At 42.1% G+C, this 23,972-nt stretch overlaps 7 protein-coding genes across 8 annotated transcripts; 4 read left to right on the plus strand and 3 right to left on the minus strand.

Moving 5' to 3' along the window:
• The first annotated feature begins 41 nt into the window (after positions 1-41).
• On the plus strand, positions 42-3,065 carry mr (anaphase promoting complex subunit morula). The gene is made up of 8 exons (XM_017234740.3): positions 42-197; positions 259-766; positions 826-1,064; positions 1,116-1,296; positions 1,356-2,057; positions 2,122-2,385; positions 2,450-2,691; positions 2,756-3,065. The coding sequence occupies exons 1-8, from the start codon at positions 135-137 to the stop codon at positions 2,954-2,956; spliced, it is 2,400 nt and encodes a 799-aa protein (XP_017090229.2). The 5' UTR covers positions 42-134; the 3' UTR covers positions 2,957-3,065.
• Positions 3,066-3,182: 117 nt separating this feature from the next.
• Positions 3,183-4,819, minus strand: PPP1R15 (Protein phosphatase 1 regulatory subunit 15). The gene is made up of 2 exons (XM_017234750.3): positions 3,755-4,819; positions 3,183-3,696 (listed from the first exon to the last, which is right to left on the minus strand). Exons 1-2 carry the CDS (start codon positions 4,463-4,465, stop codon positions 3,481-3,483), a joined length of 927 nt encoding a protein of 308 aa, XP_017090239.2. The 5' UTR covers positions 4,466-4,819; the 3' UTR covers positions 3,183-3,480.
• Positions 4,820-6,215: 1,396 nt separating this feature from the next.
• Positions 6,216-14,102, plus strand: Sox14 (Sox box protein 14). 2 transcript variants are annotated; one of them, XM_017234742.3, is made up of 2 exons: positions 6,216-8,961; positions 12,292-14,102. In XM_017234742.3, the coding sequence occupies exons 1-2, from the start codon at positions 8,464-8,466 to the stop codon at positions 13,882-13,884; spliced, it is 2,091 nt and encodes a 696-aa protein (XP_017090231.2). In that variant the 5' UTR covers positions 6,216-8,463; the 3' UTR covers positions 13,885-14,102. The 2 variants fall into 2 exon arrangements, with proteins under 2 accessions (XP_017090231.2, XP_070134832.1); XM_070278731.1 differs by lacking the exon at positions 6,216-8,961 and adding an exon at positions 10,169-10,520.
• A 246-nt stretch (positions 14,103-14,348) lies between these two features.
• Phm (Peptidylglycine-alpha-hydroxylating monooxygenase) lies at positions 14,349-17,555 on the minus strand. Its single transcript, XM_017234749.3, has 8 exons — positions 17,244-17,555; positions 16,671-16,728; positions 16,519-16,606; positions 16,382-16,454; positions 15,341-15,473; positions 15,231-15,279; positions 14,835-15,173; positions 14,349-14,759 (listed from the first exon to the last, which is right to left on the minus strand). Exons 1-8 carry the CDS (start codon positions 17,430-17,432, stop codon positions 14,591-14,593), a joined length of 1,098 nt encoding a protein of 365 aa, XP_017090238.1. The 5' UTR covers positions 17,433-17,555; the 3' UTR covers positions 14,349-14,590.
• On the plus strand, positions 15,524-16,314 carry LOC108120909 (transforming growth factor beta-1-induced transcript 1 protein). The gene has a single exon (XM_017234753.3). It carries the CDS (start codon positions 15,664-15,666, stop codon positions 16,234-16,236), a length of 573 nt encoding a protein of 190 aa, XP_017090242.2. The 5' UTR covers positions 15,524-15,663; the 3' UTR covers positions 16,237-16,314.
• Positions 17,556-17,773: 218 nt separating the features above from the next.
• On the plus strand, positions 17,774-21,012 carry Pask (PAS kinase). Its single transcript, XM_017234739.3, has 3 exons — positions 17,774-17,960; positions 18,015-20,597; positions 20,658-21,012. Exons 1-3 carry the CDS (start codon positions 17,924-17,926, stop codon positions 20,897-20,899), a joined length of 2,862 nt encoding a protein of 953 aa, XP_017090228.2. The 5' UTR covers positions 17,774-17,923; the 3' UTR covers positions 20,900-21,012.
• A 78-nt stretch (positions 21,013-21,090) lies between these two features.
• LOC108120902 (oxysterol-binding protein-related protein 2) lies at positions 21,091-23,775 on the minus strand. Its single transcript, XM_017234745.3, has 9 exons — positions 23,537-23,775; positions 23,192-23,411; positions 22,910-23,130; positions 22,579-22,837; positions 22,316-22,513; positions 22,054-22,255; positions 21,866-21,991; positions 21,583-21,806; positions 21,091-21,523 (listed from the first exon to the last, which is right to left on the minus strand). The coding sequence occupies exons 2-9, from the start codon at positions 23,227-23,229 to the stop codon at positions 21,421-21,423; spliced, it is 1,371 nt and encodes a 456-aa protein (XP_017090234.2). The 5' UTR covers positions 23,230-23,411; positions 23,537-23,775; the 3' UTR covers positions 21,091-21,420.
• Between the last annotated feature and the right edge of the window lie 197 nt (positions 23,776-23,972).

A 23,972-nucleotide genomic window follows, 5' to 3' on the forward strand; every position in this document is an offset into this window, starting at 1 on the left:
ATTTGCAAAGTATCTGGCGGATACGCAGGACTTAAACAATCGATATATCGATAAAAAGATTCCCATCACCAGCTTCAATTTGATTTCTACTTCGCAATGTTTTTGCATTGCCAATAGTCAACAAAAATTATAAAATGAGCGAAATAGACTCTTTGTGGGGGGATGTGTTGAAAATATTTCCAGTTCTTGGAGGCCTGGTATGTTTCCATGTAGTTCTCGTTAAGAAAAATCGAATTAAACTTGAAAAACATTTCATAGAACACGGTCCCGGCGGAATCAGTGGACGAGAAGGTATACGAGAATGTTCGCCGGCATCTTTCTATCTTAGGAAGTGTTGAAACCTTCGCAGCTGTGGTAGATCTGGAGATTCAGTCGGTCATTCGTAATGTCCTTGTGCCCAAGTTTTGGAAGCACTTTCAATCTGGCGTTGTGTCCTCGGATCAAAGTGGCATCGACGACCAAGCATTGTCCATAGCTTTGCCTGACAAAAACAGGCTTTTCACGCAGTTCATCGATGCCATTAATGAGCTTTACGAAGGGTTTCAGGGACTGTCGCAGACCAAGCCCCGATTGATCCAACTCATTGGATCGGAGGACAAGGTGCCAAAGTCTGTAAAGATGCTTCAAGTTGATGGCATAAAGACCTGTCTTAGAGATTCTCTGCTGGCCCAGTTGCCTCCCACGTTCAGCGTGGTGGTGGGGGCTTTTTACTGGGTACATTTCAAGCTCTTCACCAAATCCTCGCATCTCGCCCTGGCTACAGTTGGTAAGGACAAGTCGTACTTAAAACTACCATATAAGTTCCAGTAACTAAATACTTCTCAGACTCGGATGTTTTCGATGAGCTCCTTTGCATTGGTTGCAATTTTGATATAGAGCAGTGTTGTTGCCAGAAGCTGACCGAAATGGTAAACCAAACCAACATGAAGCTGTTCGAGATGAACCTCATTGATCGTTTAACCGGAAGCGCATTAACTGCACTGATTAAGCTAAAAATCAAGGAGCATATTAACGACACATGTATGGGTATCTTTGACAGGAGCCACCTTAAACAGCTTGAAACGGTAAGTAAAATCAAAATTCATAAAAATATATTTAATGCCTTTTCCTTTTAGTGGTTGTCAGAGGTCATTATGACGTGGCTGACAAATATTTTCACACAGTGGAAGTCTAAAGACAGTATTCAAGATGAAGAAGTTCCTGCGTCTGTCCAATCGTTCAAAGTCAAACTTACTTATTTTATGTACGAAACTTTTGCTCAAAGCGTTATAAGTCAATTCTTTAGCATTATTATCGGTAGGTTTGGCAAACTAAAAATAAGAATAATCCCTTCTAATAGCTTATTCTTGCAACAGACTATCCAGATTCTATACCAGCTATAGATGACTTGAAAATCTGCATGGAGAAGATCGACATGCGAGTCTACCTAACCGAGTCGTTAAGAAGTTCTTTGGAAGCTCGAATTTTACATCCCGGCGTCAATACCATGGATATTTTAACTGGCTACGTTGCAGCGATTAAGGCTATTCGTCACCTGGACAATACCGGAGTGATCCTGGAAATGGTAACTGCTCCAATAAAGGATTACCTTCGAAAGCGCAACGACACTGTGCGTCGTGTTGTAACAGGTCTCACGGAAGAGGGCCCTACGGATCTCTCCGAGGAATTAGCTAAAGGAGAAACAGTCAAGGACGGCAAGGAATCTGGCTTGGATGAGTTCAGCAACTGGGAAAATTGGGAACCTGATCCGTTCGGAATCGATGCTAATGTTATGCAGTATAATAACTCGCGGGTCATGAGATCTGCTGATATCATATCAATGGTGGTCGACATATACGGCAGCAAAGAGCTATTTATGACCGAGTACCGAAATCTGATGGCAGATCGGTTGCTGGCCCAGCTAGACTTTAACTCGGAAAAGGAAATTCGAAATTTGGAGTTGTTGAAGATCCGTTTTGGGGAATCCCTTTTACACAGTTGCGAGGTTATGTTAAAAGACGTAACCGACTCCAAACGGATCAATGCACACATTCATGGGGATAGCAATCGCACAGAAAGTGAGTGGTTAAGTTTAAAAAGCCACAAATTGATGATCATTACTGAACTTTTATTTATTTTTAGATCAATTATTCGACATTTCGTCGCTTATAGTTTCTGCTCAGTTTTGGCCATCCTTTAATAAGGAGAGTCTTCAGTTGCCGGAGGAGCTGGAGAACGAATTCAAGAAGTACACCAAGGCCTATGAGGCCTATAAAGGCAACAGAACTCTCAACTGGCGTACTGTGACTGGCCGTGTAAATATTTCCATCGAGATCGGGGACAGAACCTTGGATATGGTGGTGAGCCCGACACTGGCTGTAATCATCTACCATTTTCAAAATAAATGTAATATACTTACCCTATATCCCTATTTACCTGGCTCTAATCGAATCTGTATTTTTCATACTAGCTGAATGGAGTATCGAGGATCTAAGCACTATTACCAAAGTTCCACCGTCGGCTTTGAGACGACGCCTGAGCTTTTGGCAAAACCATGGCTTGATTGCTGAATCAACTCCTGGGATATTCACATTATTGGAGAAGGAGTCTGAGAAATCGCAGTTTGAGGAAATGAGTCTTACAGAAGCCGATGAGGAGGACTTGGAATCGGCAATGGCATCTGCCAGCGATCAGAGGGAAGAGGAACTTCAAGTAAGTGCCGTTGATTTTAGCCTTTTGCCCAGACTGATTTTATATTAATTGTATGCTAATTTAGGTATTCTGGTCCTACATTGTTGGCATGCTTACAAACCTGGACTCTATGCCTATAGATCGCATTCATCAAATGCTGAAGCTTTTTGCTTCTCATAGTGGCGGCGTCGAGTTTACTCAAGACGAGCTAAAACATTTCCTGCAGCGCAAAGTCCGAGAACATAAACTAATATTTTCCGGTGGAGTTTATCAATTGGCCAAATAAATTTGGGAGCGTATCGCCCTAAAAATGCAATTGACTGAAGAAATCATGAAATAAAAGTGATAACGCTTATGAAATATACTGCTCCCCGCGGAGCATTAACATCTCTCAAGTACTAACCGTCTTATCTATTTGTATTCGTGGCTTATCTTTAATGGTGTACGTTGCCAAACATCAAGGGGTTTTTTCCTTAGTTTCTTAGTTAAAAAAAAACATATAACAAAAGGAATACGTCTAAAACTTATTTATTTAGTTATATGTATTTATAGATATATATATATATTCTAATCCCGTTATCAACAAATTCAAACTTCTTAGGTTTCTAAAAACTAAAGGCAAAATGATGTGGTTTTTGACATACTATACAGGGTAAACAGTTTTTTGGCTTGAAAAATCAATCACAAATCCAGTAAGAACCGATCACTTTATACACGCCAACGAATTGTGCTTAATTTAATGTCGCAATCGTGCTAAACTGTAATCTGTACATCAAAAGTGAATTCAGGTATGAATACCCAACACGCTCGCTAGTCCTCGCCCACGTTCAAGAATCTCGCTTTGTAGACACTATCACGATGATTTGGACTGAGAATGGGGTTTAGAATGGGGGCCACACACTTGATCCTTTTCTGAAAGCGATCACGATCCCGGGCGATCAACTGCCACTCGCTTTTTCTGGCCGCCCGATAAGCAAAGTCCCAAGCGAGCATGACGTGAACTTCTGGCTTTAGATTGAAGCGTACCTGTGTGAAGAAAATTCAGTTTTAAAATCTAATAGTTTTAGCTTTTTTCTATAATTACCTTCTTGGCTGCTGATGAGCTGTCGTTTTTGGGGCATTCGCAAGGGTCGATCACTGCCGGGTCGTCATCATCGCAGCATGCCGTGAACTGTACGCTGCTATCGTCATCATCATCATCATCTCCGTCATCCTCGCCCGCTTCTTCGTCGTCGTCCTCCTCGTCGTTCTCATCGTCGTCCTCCTCGAAACAAATGAAACTGTCCTCGCTGCACTCGGAAATACTCCGCTGGCGGTTCAGGGGCGCCTTCGCGGGTGAGCCGTTGTTGTTCTTGTCACTGGACAATTGACTAGAGCTGACTTCCTCCGCGGCTTCCTTGAAGGGATGCCGCGCCTGCGGATGCAGGTCAATGAAGAAGTAGCAGGGGGACCGCTGGAATGCCTCGAGTCCCGGCATTTTAGGCGGGCTCTGGGCCGCGTTGACGCACTTGTGCAGGGCTGTTTGCATCTGGGTGACAACATCCATGGCCATCAACTGGAACGACATCATGGTGGCTAACGGTTCTGGATGCAGGTTGGGCATAAGCAGCTCCTCGGCGCCCGTTCTGCGCGATTCGTGCTGCTTCGTGGTTTCCTTCTTATCCTGCACCTTTTTTGGCTTCCAAGAAGCGCACCGATACTGCTCATAGATGGGAGAACTCATATTTGCGATCAAGCGAACAACAAAGAGGAAGTGATTAAGCAGCGCTCCCCAAAGGGTGTGAAATTTCGACATCTGTTCTTTAAAACACAAGCGAGTTGGGAGGATTCCTTTAGAAAGGCCATTTTCTTGTGTTTTGTTTTGGGTGGCATGGTGCTAGCCAAAGTTAATTCGAAGCAGATTTATCCATGATTACTTCGATGAATAAATGTAAAATGGAGTGAAATAACGCATTGGTGTTGTGAAATGTTACGTATAACTGGCATCCGTCTTTCTGCGACAAAGTAATTATCAATTGTAGGCTTGTTCGGCTGTTGTTTCAATTGCGTAGAGCGAAATATAGAGTCGGGGCACGAAAATATTGATAGTTTTACACGTTTTACACAAGAATAATTCCATACTTTTTCACTAGAGCTGAAAATTTGACGATTACTATTTCGATGAATCACCTTGAGCATTGTTGTTTTTGTGAGCATTCACTTTTCAACCCTACAAAATTGTCCAATGCGAGTTATCGTTAAAAATCGTTTATCGGAAGACCGATATTTTCAAAAACTTTACTGTTTCGTAAATTTTTAAAGTTTTCTTGCTTCAATTTAGTGTAATGTATGAATCTATGTAAGCTTACTCTTTTTATTGCTCTCCCTTAGAAAATCCCTGGCAAGATAAATTTGTTTTTAGTTGTTAGTATAAAAAAATAAATAAAAAAAAACCATTTTTTTGTTTCAACTTTCTTGTTAAAATGATCTGAGAGGACTTTTACTCCAAGTTCTGCGGTTAAGTTTTTTTAAAAATTGCAATTTTGGCAAACTGGTCAGAACACTGGCTCCGACCAGGATTGGAAAAATTCAATATTTTGTGTAGGTAAGTGTAATATGGCTACCTGGAATCGGGGTATAAATAAATTATCTGCGACTCATTAATTTAAGCTTCAAACTCTTTAAAATATTTTTGGTTAAACAGTAATAAAATCGAGTCATCAAAGATCGAATTTAGGACAAATTATAAGAGGAAATGTGCGTTCTTCTCGATCTCGATCCCTGCCCTTATATACATACATATACAATATGTATCCACTTTTGGATACAAAATGAATATATGGCGAAGGACAAAAGAAGCAATACATCACGGCTTACATGTAGACATGTGCAATTACTTACGTACATCTACATCCTTAATTTAATAGGTATTGACACAATCTTTTAATTATATGCGAGAAAAGAGATGTGAGTGTTCTTAAATCTTAAAAACATAAGATAAAATATGGTGGGGCTGTTGATATATGCATATGTATGTATGATCAATAAGATTACTTCCGTGTGCCCGATCATCAGTAAATCATACAAACATATACATATGTACATATATATGAGTGAGTATTGTTCTTTAACCGATATTTATACCTGACACTGTATGAAAATGCAAGTGCATGTTCCGCTGCGTCATTCTCCTACATCTATAGATAAATATATATATGTACATATATATAAATTCGCTGTATAAATGTATACATTTATTTCATACGTATTAAAAAATCATCTTGAACTGCACTTACAATGTATGTTTACATATACGAAAAAAATATTTATTTAACTGCTCAGCTGCAGCGTATGGGTACTTTTACGTATAAATATATTTATGTACATACATATATACATAGAACCATAGTGCAGTGTATGTATTTGAATGGGTTCATGTAGTTTTGAGGACTTGGTCACGCGTAAAAGATACGTGATTCTCAACCTACTGGTACTGAAGGGACCCAAAACTCAGATTGATATTCAGACATGCATATATACATACATACATTCGTCTGTATGACCATGTTTTGGTATATAGGCACAGATACAGATACAAATACACAGATACAGATTAATCAAACAGCCATATGATTAATACACATTGAAACAGCTGATTCATAAACAGCTGGGCGCACAGGTCCGCCTCGGGTGGATTTGTTCAGTTGGGCGCTGGGCAATGGCAGGTAGAAAAACGGGCAGGAGACAATGAACCTTATAGGTAATCACAGCAGAGATGTCGGATCTAGGTAGAACAAGTTCGATGGGGACTTGAATATATACGAATATCGCTTCGGGCCCCCGTAATTAACTGGAATGCGTCACCGGGCTGGTCGAGGAAATGAGTCTGGCTGAGAGTCATTATGTACACACATTCAAACAAACAGAGCGGAGCCCTGGCTCACGCATACTGCTGCACGAAATGTATCTGAGTGTGGCATGGGTGAATGTATCTGTATCTACGTATTGTGGACTCGAGTCGTAAACTTTGCAGTCAGTTCACTTGAACAGCTGTGAGTGATCAGCAAAGACGACGGTTGTCGGGAACTAAATATACCCGTACACATATGTATATATGTATGCAAAATTACATATATCAGTAAATGGATGGAGCTGCATAAGAAACAACAACCACACAAAATAATAAATATGTACATTTAAAAAAAAAAAGAAGGAAAATAAAATAAAAACGTAAAATCTTTTGCGTAGTTTATTCGGTCGCGTCGTTCGTTTCGTTTCTTCACTTGAACTCGTATCTCATCGGTTCGTTTCATTGCGCTGCGCTGCTGAGAGTTGCTTCTTCAGTTGGCGCAGTACCGAATGGCTTACTGATGCCGTTCAGTTTCAACTCGATGTTTAGTTTAGATTGACCAGGACAAGTAGATATGCCCTGGCAGTCGTACGACGCGCTCGGACGCTGAATCCATCAACAGAAAACCCCCAAACACCAACAGCAACTTCCAAAATAAATTAGAAACTAAATAAATACTAACGGGAACTCGAGTGCATAAACAAGATTGTGATTAAATCTCAAAACAAAAACTAAACCACCTAAACCAACTAAACTAAACACACCACCCACACACCTCCAAATGGGAATAATAATACTTATTGTCAATGCAACGGACAAGTGATAACATTGAGTGGTGATTATACATATATAGTGTAAATAAAAGTGCAGATGCTGCCTAGGGGCATGGAATTCTAAACAAATCGTCACGAAAACATTATCAAAATATTTTGGGTTTCGAAAACCCAGAAGTAGAAACAAAAGCAACACGTAAAGCAAACATAACCAGACGATTCAGTGTGTGTGTGTGTGTGCCCATTGGCAACTTGGTATTCTATGTATATAGTATTAGTGACCACACAAACAATAACAAAAATATATATATAAAATTTATATAAACATACTTAAATATTGAAACATATGAAATACATGCATTATATGGTACGTGTGTTAACTCTCAGCACATACAAACAAACAAACATACAAGTACGGGCCAATCTATTTAATTCAGTGCATTTATAAATTAATAAAATGTACAATAAATATATATATGTATATAGAGTCGGAGTGCGATTGTGAGAGTGAGTGCACATAAGCAGCAGCAACAGCAGTAGCAGTAGCAGCAAAAAAAAAAAATAAAAAATTACACAGACGCAGCGCGAACGTGAGTCTTGGAATATTGCAAACACAAAATAAAAAAAAAACGAAAAAAAAAATAAATAAATAACGAGGAACCAGTTTCACCTTGAGGAGCAATACCTAGTGCACACTCACACACCATCGGATGCACACCACCACCAACACCAATGCCAGCCAATATATACGGTAGTGTGTGTACGCGAGTATTTTGTTAAATAAAACAGCCCGATCAGACTGCGACTGCGAGTGCTGCGACTACGTACGAGTACGAGTACGAGTACGAGTACATAATACATAATCGTGCATTAATGCTAACCGCTCTGCTTAATAATCCGTGATAAAGCCCGCTAAGAAAACCGAGTTTTATCAGCGATCCATGCCCGCGCTGCGCCCCAGTATCTGCGACTATGTTCAACTGCTGGAGATCGAGCCAACTGCCCTGGGATAACATCGAGCTACAGATACAGCACAAGCAACAGATACAACTGATACAGATTCAGATTCAGATTCCGATTCAGATACAGATACTCAAGCAGAAGCAGAAACAGAAACAAAAACAGCGACAGCGACAGAGACAGATACGCGCCACCACATATGCGGCCAAGTGAGGTGCCAGTGTCAGGAAGATGATAGCTGCGCCCACACAGGCAACTGAACCACCATTTAGTTTTCGCCCAGGAACGATTCCAACGGTTCCAACAGCAACCACCCCAGCGATTCCAGCCCCAAAACCGGAGTCAATACCCCGCGTTCCGTCCACCCCAACGGACGTCGTCCCCCCAACGAGTTTCGGTTCAACACAAATACAAACACCAAGCCAGCGAGCTATTACTCATCCAACAGCGGCTGTGGCTTCGCCTTCCGCGCCTGTTGCTGCAGCTGCATCGAACCCCAGTAGTCCCAGTTCCAGGTCCACTCCCACTCCCACAACCAACCACCACCCCCAACCCCGATTCCAGCCAGAGTCCAATACGAATTCATTCGAATCCAATATGGACAACGAAAGATCTCCGAGCCATAGTGGCCATGATATGACACTGAACATGAGCGGCGATTCCAGCCTGGTGTTTGGATCTGCACGGGTTCCTGTCAATTCCAGCACCCCGTATTCGGATGCAACTCGGGTGAGTAAGCCAGCCTTGGCTGCACTGAGGGAAATTTTTGAAGTTCTTTCAACGAAAATTAATATAAACCTGAACATAAATAGTTCTTAAAAAGTTCTTATTAGGAAAGGTCGGGTTTTTGGGTAAATAAACCTGAAATATGTTTCTTTATAATATTATTTTTTGATTTTATGGGAAATATATTTAACAATATTACATCCAGATTAATGTAATATATGTAATTCTAAAGGTTTTTAAAGAATATCCCAGCTAGATGGAAAGTTTAAGGTCACGATATAGCTGCCTGATTTCTGTGTCTCCTACTTGTCTATAAGTCCCCTTATCCAAAGTGAAATTCACGCCCTCAATGCACTTCTTATCATCGGTAATGGGACACTACTTAGATAAACGGGCCCAGCTGTCTGGGCCAACAAAAGGTACCTTGATATTTGGCTGAGAGACCTACATACTATATATGTCCACTTCTGCCTATGTACCTACCTACTTACATACATACATATACGAAAAATACTTTTTCCAGACCGGACAGGTCAACAAAAAGTTTGACTGATAAGATTTGACGTTGATTAGATTAGACTTGCCTATTTTTTTTTGCGATTATTTTCTTTGTTTACAAATACAACTACGACGAAACAATTAATAGAGATTAGTAATTGATTCTACGTATCATAAAAGCTCGACTTCGATTTTTGTCTTATTAATGTGATGAAATAGCCGTGTATTCGTGGTTTTTGGCTGGATCGGAAATTCCAATGTTCTTTCGAGCATTGCCGTTGAGGGTGATGCGTTCCGGACCATAGATATGTAGATACATTCGCGGAAAGCGTGGAAGTGCATTTTTTGTCCCCGTGCATGGTGGACGGGGCGGTTGTACTCGCGTTTCGCTTCCCTGATGACTCACATTTATTTGTCGAGCTTGCATATACGTCTGTATGGGTATTGGGGTGAGCCACTATAAGCTGATTTTCGAGAACTACAGTAGTGGTTTCCAAAGTAATGGTAGTGGCTTGAAGTTTTGGTAAAAATTACTCATACGCCCTGAGTTACCTAAGGAAATATTTCATCAGAGTAGATCTATGTATTAGATCTGAGTATTAGTTCCATAAATACTACTGCTAATAAGGACCACCCTAATATACATTTTATAAATATGTAGATCTCTTCCAAGTGTTCGAATGGATATGCTGTTCAGATAGAACGTAAACGAAAATGCCTATAATTGCGTTGTTTAACTGTGACCGATACGTATTTTAAAAAAATTTACGGACATAAGTTATAACTTTGTTTATCAGCTTAGTTTGTTTTCGAAAATCACAAGTTCAAGATCCTATAAACGGAAATGGTTGGGGAACGATCCACTACCAACATTTCATCACAACAGCAGGGCCAGTATTCGTCATCGTATTTACCAAATAGCCTGTTTATTAGCGATAGAAGAGCTGACCACAACCCCCGGAATAAACACGAGCATATTTCACCTAGAGGGGTATACTATATGTATGCAAATACTTCTGACTCTTGTCTAGATACTAGACCAGAGAGGTTTTTGGCGAATAAATGTACGTATATGTAAATAATTGTCTCGCACACACACACACACACACGCACATACTAGGGTTGGGGTTTAGTACACTTTGGTGCATTGACCTTGCTAAGCAGTTTGTATTATTTTTTTTACGGTTATTAGTGCGGACGGAGGTTGGAGGAGGCAATGGCTCTGCCATCCCAAGCAGAAGTAGCGGTGGCGGTGGCGGTGGCGGCGGCACCGTCACGAACAACCAACTCAATTGCGTATTACTTGTATATATACAAACAATTCGAAAGAAGTACATATGTACTTGGCCAGGCGACGTCGTTGACTTCTGTCGTTCCATGTTTTATCTTTATAGAAAAAAAAATAACGAAAAACAAAAATTAAAACATATAGTATTCAAGCTGATGACCTTAGAATCTAAGCAGGCGCCCAGAACCGTTAAAATCGAAAGCTCAACACCCCCTTAACCCAGGCCATTTCATCACTTTTACTTATTCCCTGCCACATGTCTGTATGTATCTCACGGATGCGGGTGTCTGCACCAGCAACTTCTGCTTCTTGTATCTGTATCTGTGCTCTGTAACTGTGTGTGTTTGTGTGTTTTGGGTATCCACATGGGAGGGAGTGTGAGTGTGTTGTGTCTACAAGAGTCAGGCTGCTTATTAGACTTGAACTGTCTGACTGACGGCGACATTGAGAGTGAGTTTCGCGAGGGCAAAGGCAAAGGCAATGGCAAACGGCAATGGCAAAGGCGACTCGGTGCCAATGGCCGATGGAGCATCCCGGCGGTGCGTTGTAGCTAAAAGTCTGCTCTGCTCTGCTCTGCTCAGCTCAGCTCCACACTACCCTGCTCTGTCTCCACCACTGCCACAGGTCTTCGCACAGTTCATTCGGCCGGCGCTACTACCAAGGGTATCGCTTCGTACCGATGTCGATGTCGATGTGGATGTGGATGTGGATGAACTTCGCGAGGTACACGAACTGCTGCAAGGTCGAAGTTAACGCTATTAATAGGTAGTTTTTTGCCGTCTCTCGCTTGGGCGAGAATAAAACGGTTATTCACATTGGCCAAACGACGCGAGAAGCCGTCACCGTCGCCGTCGCAATGACCTATTCCAAATGGTTCCCCTCGGATACTGAGGCGGCGGCAATGACAGCGGTTTCGGCTATGATCGAAAGGGATTAACCGACACTGACCAGGTGTACCAGGAAGCAGATGCAAATTATAATGCATGTCGCTGCTGCTACACCGGCCCACTTGTCCGTCCGGCGTATGTATGTACATATCTTAATAATAACCCAACGGGAACGGGAACAAAACGTAAAAATACTTGTGCAAAAAACAAACAAACATACATATTTCGTTTTAGGAGCGTTTTATTAACCTTGGCGCGGGACATTGAACTTCAAACGCTGCGAATAAGTATATATATTTTTTTTCTACAGATACAGATACAAATGCATAGACAAGGCAGTATTCAAAGTGCATATATTGTTCAAATAATACATATAAAAAAAAAATATCTTGGTGTGTCGGTGTTTTCGACTGCGACTGGTGCGAATTTTATTTCCTAACTCTTTATCTCTGATACGTTAATATGCAATGAACATTATATATATACAAGAAAAACAAATTTCGTATAATAGATAGGACGTGTTTCCACATAAGAAATTTCAACGAATCAGTGTTTACTCTCGAGTAATATTTAAGCTGTTTTCCACTTCCGGAAATGTAATTTTATTGCTATAATTTCATAATTATAATCATTCTAATTTGGTATTTTTTGCTTTTTCAGACCAAGAAACATTCTCCCGGCCATATTAAGCGACCAATGAATGCCTTCATGGTTTGGAGCCAAATGGAAAGACGAAAAATCTGCGAGCGAACACCAGACCTGCACAATGCCGAGATATCCAAGGAATTGGGACGACGATGGCAGCTTCTCAGCAAGGACGACAAACAGCCGTACATCATGGAGGCGGAGAAGCTGCGAAAGATGCACATGATCGAGTATCCCAACTACAAGTACAGGCCCCAAAAGAAGCAGGCACGCTCCCCGGGCGCCCTCAAAGGGAATCCCAATCAGGAACTAGATGGCAGCGATGGAAAGAACGATCCCCAACACAGTACACTGTCCAATCTTGCAATTAATAATAATAATAATAATAATAACAACAACAACGGAACCACCACTGCCGGACGGAAAAGCAAAAGATCTACCTCTACATGTCAAACTGGAACAGCTTCTAAGCGATTAAAAAACGATACTACGGGTGATACTTGCAAACCTAAATACGAAATAAACGCTGCTTCGGATCTCGCGGAGCAGCTGCACAATAACAATAGCACGGCTGACATTAAGCTACCCTCAGCCGATAATCTATTAAGCTTTCAATCCTCTGATTACTTACCTCTAAGCACGACTGTCGACGATGTGAAGCTGCGCCCCGCCGACCAGAGTCCTTCCAATGGGCGCGAGAACATTTCGGACGTAGTCATGCGGTTCTTGCCCCTCTTTGTCAACTCCACGGACAACGAGGACTCCAACGGACTGGACTCAACCGGACACAGCAATGGCAATCAGTCGACAGCGGGTCTCATCGACACCATTGATCCCATTGACAGCATCACCACTCGACAGGATCTACCCGAATCGATGCTGAGCTACATGCCCTACTGTGATGACGATGGCAACAATCTGCTGGAGACAAGCGACCCGGATCGGGTGATCCTCCTCGACAGTCTCGGCAAGCCCGTGTTTGAGTCCGAGGACAATATTGTGAATGATGCCAATCTGCACTCGGCCAGCCATCATCTATCTCCCTTTGTGCCTGACAACAGCGATTGCTTCGCCGATGATTGTGTCGCCGGTGGGAGAGTAGCTGGTGGTAGCCATACCATCGTCGGTGGCGGTAGCGGCGGCGAAAACACCTCCCATCCAGTCAAGTTCGAGGTGCAGCCGCACAACACCATCTGCACCATGAACATCGAGATCCACAACAGCTCTGGGCTGATGTATGGCGGGCCAGACGGCGGGCACACATTCCAGAGCGACGACTTCAATCCGATGCCTCCGGCGGCGGAGGACAGCGACTGCAGCATACTGACCGCCTCCCATTCGCCCCAGATTGGGTTCTGTGGCGGCGGTGGCATCGGGGGCAGCTTCGTGGAGGCGGACGCTATCGTGAACACATGTACATACACAACCACAAGCCAAGACTACGCCGGAAATGTAATTGAAACACACAATGATCTCAACTACGCCGCACATGATAACAACGGAGCTCTCCTAGCTTATACGTTCGAGGATATGCCGCCTCAGCCAACCGGTAGTCATTTAGAATTTAATACTAACAAGTACGAGTTTGCAAGCTATTATAAAATGTGAGAGATATATGTACGGAGCGAGATATTTAAGTTTTTGTGTAATTTATAACTAATCTAATTTTTACGATTATAATTTTACACCAAATTATATATATAAAGAAAGAAAGAAAGATATATAAATATGTATACATATTAAATACTATATATTCCATAAATTCTATATATACAGAAAACCGAGAAAAGCGAGAATAAAATGCATTGCATTGAAAATAGAAAAAATCGAGGAGTTTTAATTAGTGGTATTTAGTTAATTTATTCGGGATATCAAAATTATTAAAACATGGGAAGGCATTAAGAGCTGCGTATCTAATTGCCAATTAAATTTAAAGGTTGAAAGTCTTTAAAGTCAAGAAAATAATATTTTAAATATTAAATATTATTAGAGAACAGTTAGATAGAAAGGTTTCTAAAAACAATACCCTCTAGTTACAACCTAAATCATTATTATTAATTAAAATAAAAACATTATTTTATAGGGGGTTTTGCGAAGTATCTACATATGTTTCTTTTTTTATTATTTACACGTACACATAATTTACATACATCATTAGGTGGCCACTTCAACAGGAAACACACAACTGAATAGGATACATTATGAGGGTCAACTATGATCGCATCTCAAACACGATGGAAAAAATCCAGACAATAAATTAGTATACATTCGTTTCACTAAACGCCACAGTGTTGTACCGCTATTGGCAACCAGATTACAAGGTGCTCGCTTCGATATGTGGGATATTGTGTAGGCCAGTATCGGGATTCGACCAATGATAATAGGGAGCACCTTGGCTAAAGCAGAACTTCATGTCCAGAGTCTCGCCGTGATCCACGTAATACATGAGATAGAAATTGCACATTTCATCCTCGTTAGTGGGACTGAAATGCGATTAAAAACGAAAATGTTGGAAATTGGAAGATAAGGTTATTTTTCAGGGACTATGTATGACTTACCCGACTTTGGTTACCCGATGACGAGTACTCTCCATGGTGCACCTCACTGCAATTTGATCCCCCGATAGAATGGGCTCATGGCTGCTGACATTGTAGAACATCTGCGGGGTAAGCGGATCTCTCTTGCCCAACTGAAGCCACTCCTGGGTACCCTCGCTGTCCGACCTCACTCTATATCCTGACACCACTTTGCCCAATCCGTGGGTGTGTACTCGATAGGCGAAGGGATGCAGCACCTTGTTCTCGTTTATCTCGCAAGCCGTTTCCAGGTGCTCCGTTTTCATGGGGGGAATCATTCCATCAGTGCCCAGCAACAAGGTGCCAGCCAACTTTTTACGACTAAAAGGGGGGGTTTTTTTTATAGAGATTACGCGAAAAATGTCAAAATTTACTTACGGGGTTTCTGTGTAATCTAAAAAGACTCCCGAGTCATCCGTGGAACCATCTAGGGGAATTCCGTTTAATTAATATTTTGTTTAATTTTGAGAATCAACAACAATACTCACCCTTGAATCTGTCGATGTGAGCATAATGCACTTGCAGCACCAAGTACTTGGTGGGTGAATCTTTACCAACCTTGAACCCAACTCCTTCTGGTAAGTTGAGTTTTTTAGCATCTCTGGCCCAGGCATAGATGATCTGTAAAAATAAGTAAAGTTTGAATATTAAACTTACTGCTGAAACTATGATCTATCTTTTCATGGCATGTCATATATATTTGGGAAGGCAAGTTCATCTAAACAGAGAATTTCCTATTTAAAATTCCCAGTTTTATTCAAATATATATTCTCCCGACCCTCCTCCGCGCCATTCTGTCCAAGAAGAAAGCATGTCCGTCCCAGTCTGCTGCAAGTGTAATGAGGTGATTAGACCGCGGGCCATATGCAGCATGGGCAAGGCCTACCACCCACACCATTTCACGTGCCGGGACTGCCAGAAGGTGATGGAGCCGAGCCGGTTCTATGCGGTCAAGGACGATGTAGTTTGCAGCGAATGCTACCTGGGGAACCACGCCTCCAGGTGCTGCGCCTGCAACGCACCGATCGTGGGCCGCGCCGTCATGTCCATGGGACGCAAATGGCACGATGAGTGCTTTCACTGCATCAGTTGCAGTCAACCACTGATGTCATCGACCTTTTACGAGATAAACGGCTACCTCTTCTGCAAGCTTCACTTCCAGGAGCTGTTCTCCTCGCGATGCTCCGGCTGTGGGGAGCCAATCGTGAAAGAAGCTGTGGTGGCACTGAACACCAAGTGGCATGCGGCATGCTTCCGATGCCAAAACTGCCAGGAAATCATTAGCAGCTGCGAATTCGGTATTAATGAAAGCGGACGTCCCCTTTGCCTGGATTGCTCCCCAACGGCATCTGAAGGTCGTTTATCCCACAAAACAGTTGGATAGTAAAGTTTGTTAAATTATGTAAATTGTTGGCTACAGAAATTTTCTTTTTACGAAACAAAATTGAATTGGAAACGTTAATGAATTTGTTGCACAACCCACTTCATAACTTAGCAACTGTATAAATGTAAGATAATATTATTTTTACCTGAGAATGGGAGTGAGGTCCACAGGGACTGGCCATTTCTTCTTCGGAAGCCCGAGCCATTTCTCCGCAGTTCCTGTTATTCAAGTAAAATAATATTTATTAAAAGATTCCATTAATATATGTAGTTATACACTTACCAAGTAGTTTTTGTTGTTCCGGGCTCTCCGCATCCGTAGAGCAGCATATGGTGGGCCGTGTTCATGGTGGCATTGGGATTGAAGCCAACTTTATGAAAAATTACAATTAGAAATATAGTTTTAATAAACAGACCTAAACAATAATGACGTACCAATATAGTAGGTGGTAGTTGGATCGACTTTGATTGGGGTGCACAAGTACAAATCCGGCTAAATTCGTTGGGGTTAGTATTAAACAAACGAAAAATTAGCATACTTATTATAGTTTTGGATTAGTAAACAAGATTTAAGATATACAATATTACAAGCGGCCTTGGTTTTTTGTTCTATATTATTTCAACACTTGTGACCCTGTCGACAATACAAATGGTAAATAGGTGTCTAGGGCGCAGGTTCGCCAAAGCGCAATCTACAGGTTTCAATGCCCATTACATGTGGGAGGCAATGGCGAATTGTGTGTATACTAACCATATGGCAAAATTGGCTTTGGATGCAAATACGTTTCTGTTTCAGTAAAATCAGCAAAAAATGCAACGAAAAATATACATTCCATATATAGCGCTATTATCGAATGGGATTTTCCAGTTTATTTTTTTGGAATATTTGCTCATTGTCAAGAAAAGGTATTATGTATGTATGTATTTATCGCGAACAGGTGCAAGCATATGTTCATCTCTACAAATATATGTACAATCTTACGGATATGAAAATCCACATTTACTTACGGTTTTGGGGGAAACCATGGGCATTAAGAAGGGAAAAGATCCCGTTGCGCCTGTTGCCGAATTGCTGTCGAGATTCTGTTGATTGTTGGAGCTCTGGTACATCCCCTGCTCCACAAGGCCATTTACACTCATCGCATTGATAAGGAGGAAGCCCACCAGGGGGATGGAGACTCCGGATATTCGTGACATTTTAAATTTGGTTTTCCTTTACTAATTTTTTTTTGTATTTTTTAAAAACAGAAAAACAAAAAACCTTCCTTTGTGGAAGAACAACACAACACGTATTGTGCCCTGAGATACTTTTTCCACACGTAGGCTAGGCCCAGCTTATATATATATAGCATTCTTATCGATATACAGAGCCTATCTATCGATTGCCACCCAGGGCTACAATCGATGCCTAGCGCTAAAATTTGAATGCAGATATATACAAATAGACTGTTAACTATTTGTTAAATATTTTTCAATTATTCTATATTATTTGATTAAATATAAAACTCCTCTTAAGTTTCTTAAAATATGTAAATAAACCAGATTATTCATATTTAATAAGACGGTCTTCAATGCGCAGGCGCGCTTTCATTGATTTTTTGTAAACACTGTTCCCAATGTTTATGGTGCTCTCTCTCCGGGATATATGTAACTCTAGGCCTAAAGTTGGAGCACTACCCGTGGCATAAATGGCGGATCAGGAGGAAATAAAGGAGCAGAGCCAAGGTAGGAAATGATCAACCGGGAACTGGCTGGCATATAGAGCATTTCTCCTTTCAGATGATGGCCTGGCCAGCGTCCAACAGTCTCGCCAGGATTCCTCGAGCATGTTAAACCTCATGGACGCCAGTTCCTTCAGCATGCCACCTCCAAACCTCCACTCCTCGAAGGCGATCAATCCGAATAAGGCTATTTTCACCATAGATGCCAACAGTGGACAGATTTTTATTGTCAACAACAAGGCCTGTCAGTTGCTGGGCTTCACGTCCCTGGAGCTCAGGAACAAGAGCTTCTTCGACCTGCTGAATGGCAAGTCTGAGAGCCACATTTCCTCGCTGGCCGAGATGCAAATCGACAGTGACGAGGGTCGAGTAGTCCTGCTTAGCGGCAAGGTTATCGAGATGCTGACAAAGTCGGGCGCCAAGATACTGGTTTCCCTTTGGATTCGTCAGATCAACAGCGATGGCAGGCACATTGCCGTGGCCGAGCCCGTCCAGAGACACATTTGCCACATTGGCATCGATCGAGGAGGGATTATAACTTCTGCTGATGCCACCACAGCGACCATATTCCTATACGAATCCACCGACAATGTTTTGGGCATTAATATAGCCACACTAATACCGTTCATAAAGCTACCCGATCCCGACAGCCGGGAGATACCGAAAAGTCTGCGTAAACAGAGGGCCACAGGACGAACTACGGATAATGTGAAATTTCCCTTGTGCCTACTTTTAAGTTTGGAAGAAACCCCCTCTACGGGCTATCCTAGTAGTGCCAGTGCCACCTTGTTCGACATAACCGTTTGGGTGTTCCTCAACCTCAGTGGTCTGATAGTGGTCGACGAGATGGGCAACATCCAGACCTGCAACCAGCCATTTTCACTGCTCATGTTCGGTTACGGCCAGGATAAGATAACGAACATGCATATTTCGGCAATTTTGCCGAATTTTGGGAAGGACTCGCGAGAGGATAAGAGCCCAAATGTGTCCAACACCTCGATTACCAGCAACGACTGGGAGCCGGATACGGATCCCTTTGTCCTGGATAACGATTCCTCGCTACAGTCGTGCCGGAAGAACGCCGCCAAGGCGGCCAACGAATCCTCGGTCAATGATTCTCATCCCGAGATCAGGCCAGATGATTGCACCATCGACGACATACTAACACCGGTGAATGCCTCGTATAGTTTCCCCGCCGACGACTTCGTCGACGTCGGATCTCACTCGCACATCAACGAGATGTCCCTGGACAAGGCCAAGTCCGCGTCCACCGACACCTGCGATGCCTCGTGCAGTAATCCTACGGCCAACCGACTGCTCAGCTCCATCAATGGCAGTTTTATTGGGGAGGCCATCCATGCAGATGGAACAGTTATCGATGTGGTCTATTCGGTGCTACTGCAAATCCTGCCCTGCTCAAGTCGGGTGTACTGCATCTGGGTGTGCAGGAATCCGGAAACTCGGCAGGATGGCGACAAGTACAGTTACGCAAACTTTACGTCCACGTTCAACAGCATGGCTAGCACCATTGAGCAGTCCCTGGGTCAGGTGATTAAGACCACGGCGGCACAGAATTCCAGCCGTCCAAACTCCCTCTCGCTGGCTTGCAAATACGAGGAGGAACTGTATCTGGGGGAATACAGCAAGTACTACACCTCCATTCGGCAGATTGGAAGAGGTGCCTACGGGTACGTGAACATGGCCTTCCGGAACTCCGATCGTCTGCTGGTGATCACCAAGTTCATACTAAAGGAGAAGCTGTGTCCGCAATTTATGGTCAAGAATCGGGAGGGTAAGGAGGTTCCTATTGAAATCCAATTGTTGCAGTCACTGGATCATAAGAACATTGTCTCAGTTCTGGATGTGTTCGAGAACGATCTGTTCTACCAGCTGGTAATGGAGAAGCACGGTTCCGGGATGGATCTCTGGACTTTCATTGAACGCCGTCCCCTGATGGATGAGAAGCTTGGTAGTTATATTTTCCGGCAGATTTCCGATGCTGTTAACTATTTGCACGAAAAGAAGATCCTTCATCGGGACATAAAGGACGAGAACATCATAATAGATCAGAATTTTATTATAAAACTGATTGACTTTGGTTCGGCGACTTTTATGGAAGAGGGCAAGTACTTTTCCACATTCTATGGAACGACGGAGTACTGCAGTCCGGAGGTTCTGGCCGGAAATAGATACGTTGGTCCGGAACTGGAGATGTGGGCCTTGGGGGTCACTCTCTACGTTTTGATGTTTTTCGAGAATCCATTCATCGATGTAGAGGAGACCCTGAAAGCCGAAATCCAGATACCGAAGGTGGTGTCCGAGCAACTAACTCGCCTTTTGAGTTCAATGCTGAACAAGGATCCCAAATACCGTTGTACAATGCACCAGCTAATAACCGATCCCTGGATCACGCAGGAAGTCAATGCCGGCATGTTTAACTTTTCGTGGATTGTTCCATGCAAGGCACATGAGGCCAATCCGGACTTGTACTTCTCCGGCTACCTGTACTCCAGCACATCGGTGCTGTCCACCATTTCGCCGCAGGAGAGTTTCTCCCACATCGAAGAGTGCTCCATCGGAGGAAGCGAGGAGGCGAAGCTGGTGTCTCAACGAACTGGTCTAAAGTTGTGTATTAACGAAGGTACTTAGGAGTATTTCCTTCAAGTCTTTAATCTCTTAAAAGATTATTATTTCATTTTAGCTAAAAGCAACAAAATGGACACCTTGTACGCCAAGCAGTGCCAGCTAAACTCCTCGGTAAGCAATCATGAGCTGAGAGGCCCCTTACCAGACTCCAGCCGGATGCAAATCGGGACATCTATTAGCTCCTCGAAATCGGAAAACGATATCTTTAAGAACAAACTGGAACCCTGCGTCTCTGCCTATAATGTAGTTAGCTTGCACGACGTGAGCACGAAACCCAAAACGCTTAATCTAAAGTAAAATGCAGAGTCTAATAATTGTTGTACATGTGTAATCTAAACTAAACATACGGCCATGTGTAAATAGCAACATCTGTGAAAAGGACAATTAAGGATCGAAGGCGGAACAGTAGATGAAAATAAACCAATTTTATTGTTACTTTGGGTTGGGTTTTAATTGACTGATTCGGGGGATAATCTTACCTTGGAACAATAATTCAAAAACCATAATGGGAACACAACATTTCTGGCAACAAATAACTGAATAACATTTTAATTGCTTTACATGGAATCGCCACAAAATTAACAACTAGTTAATTACACATACATAATCACTACAAAAACTAAGCTTTAACTAAATATTTTTCATAGATGCTTGTGCGGTTACCAGATCATACAGTCATATGGATCGAAATGGAAAGTTAATTTGATGATTAACCAGTTATCAACGACTCCTTAGTTTAAACAACTCTCAAACTTTATACAAATATATATAGAGCTATATAGGTGTATATATAAGCATAAGCGTTCTACAAAAGGTATCTAAAATATCGTATCGGTGTTTTCGTAATTGCGGTCCCAATATCCTCCACTATACTGCCAATCGTCCGTTTTTGTTTGGGGATTGTGTACGAACTTGAACCATCTAAGATTTATAAAAAATTAGTAAGCCACTCTGAGATATAGTATCTAGATTTCTATTACCTTGGTGACCATTCATCACCATGGGTGGATTTTCGTTGTTTTCGTGTGTGTCTCTGTTTCTCTTCAAGACGGGTCTTCTCCTTGGACGCACCGTCCAGATTTCCGTCCTCCAGGTATAATATATCAGGTCGCAATCGCGAATCGGTAGGGCATAGTGTTAGCGGTGGTTTCATATTTTTATCCAAAGCATTAAGCTGCATAGCAAAATGCGTAAATTGGTAATACTAAAATAAGAAAATAGTTATTTAAATGAGATCCTCAACATCCAATCACCACTTCCTACCTCATTACAATTGGATGGCCTAGGTTTACAGCTCCACAAAGTGGATGAGTCTGGAATATCAAGTGAGTAAGCGGAATCACTCTTTGGTATATCCCCCTCTTGCTCCATGGGTGGATAGCTATCGTTCTGTAAGATTTTTATATTATAAGATATATTTTTTGTATAAATAGGAAGCATTTAAGACTTACATCTTGAATCGATAGACTTCGGAATGAGTTCAACTTAAAACTATTCAACTTCGAGAACATTTTCTTTGGCGTGCCATTGGGCGAACCGTCAAAATCGTCGTTCTTCCGCGATCCTTGTCTCAAATATTGGGTGTAGGAATCGGCAGAACAGCATTTGATGAACTCGGTCCACTTACCATATAAAAAGAATAAATTTTTGTCGCTGAAAAAAATAATAAAATCAATAAAAAAAGGAGTAAAATAAATTGCTACTCAAGCTTACGTGGAATCTTTAACAAATCCCTCGACTCGATGCAAGTTTTTGGCTCCAGATCCAGCAGACTTGAATGTGAGATCTGCCACATGACCTGTGGAATGATTTATGATCTCCATTTTGCCGTACTGTTCAATCCAAAGTCGTCCGACAATAATGTTATGAACACAGCAATTGACATTAGTCCAGGAATAGGTCTCATTCCACCTGAAGTAGAGGGTCAAGAGTTAGGAGCTTTTAGCTTTCATTAAATATTAAGGATGTGTGCTTACTTGGGAAACTCGATGGTTACAGTTCCTTTGGGATTAACCTCCACACTCTTGCCCCAGAACTTGATTTTGGGGCAAATGGAGCCGTAGAACTTGAAATTCTCGGATTCTGCATAGAAGGCAGAAACTGGCGGATGATGGGAGACTTGCTCGCAAACGATTCGATAGTCATCTCTCTGGAGTTCGTAGGTTTCCCCCAAAAGCGGATTGAAGGGTTTGCCCAACCGCTCCCAATTGGAAGCCAAAGCGGAAACAGCGAAAGCTACAAATAAATAATTACGATAAGCAATAAATTTGGAACTATTACTAATGGAAGGGAACTGATAACACTCACCGGCTACGTATTTCATCCGGTCGGCCGGATGTTCCTGGAGAGCTGCTTCGGTAAGCAACTGTGCGTACTCCATGTACTCACATAGCCTCTGGAGGAAGCTCAGCGGTTCGTTCAACATCACTGGCATAGTGATTTTGCTCAGATCCTTGCCGATGCAGTTCTTCAAAATGGCCCAGATACTAACTTCCTTCCGGGAAATCATCGGAGCCGGAAGCTCAGTTCTGAAAATGGCATTTTTCAATGTCAGATGAGTAATTCGGTTAACTATTTAACTGCACCCACCTCTCCACATGTTCTCCACTACAGTCGCCCTCAGCCATATTTGCTTTATTATTTTGTTTTTCTCTATTTTTTGGGGGGAATTGAGTTTTTCAGCTACACCCAAACCCAAAACAGATTGCGGTCGTTGAGGTTTAATTGATTGCCAGTTGACCCTCTGCTATGGAGGCATAAAAGTTAACGCTTGGAAGGACAGGCGGGGTGTGAGGTGGCGGTCCGAAATCTAAAAAAGGTGTAAGCTTATTAATCGCGATTAGCCACTGGGTTGAGATTGCAGAGCAGGTGAACTCATACAATGTGTGAAATTCGAATGTCGCGCAACAACAAATGAATAGTCTGTTTTTGTACCTTTTATATATGTGGTTGCTGGTGTTGCGATGGAGCAAGTGAATCTTGTGACCAAATGCTGACTGTCATTCATTGATTTTTCTAACGCTAGTGGTGGCTGTCATTGAGGTTGTTTTATGGTTTTGAGATCCACTTTGTTTCGACTTTACATTATGACTAAATTGCCCCTTTGTATATTGTTCTAATTGAGGTGTTTGCGTTTTATGACTAGCACCTACTTTAATATTTAAGCTTTTGGCGAAAATTTAATCAATACTGATAAGAAAGCTTCCGCAGCTTTCCAAGAGAACGAGCTAGCTTTTCCCAGGGTTGATTTTCACGAATCGATTTAGGAATTTGAATTTTAGGCGCTAACACTAACCTTAGGCGCTAAAGTTTACTCACAACACCCACTCGTAAAGGATTATTTCCATTCTAGCATTTCCATTCATTCCAT

Source organism: Drosophila bipectinata, chromosome 2R (genome assembly GCF_030179905.1).
Source record: "Drosophila bipectinata strain 14024-0381.07 chromosome 2R, DbipHiC1v2, whole genome shotgun sequence".
NCBI classification, from domain to species: domain Eukaryota; kingdom Metazoa; phylum Arthropoda; class Insecta; order Diptera; family Drosophilidae; genus Drosophila; species Drosophila bipectinata.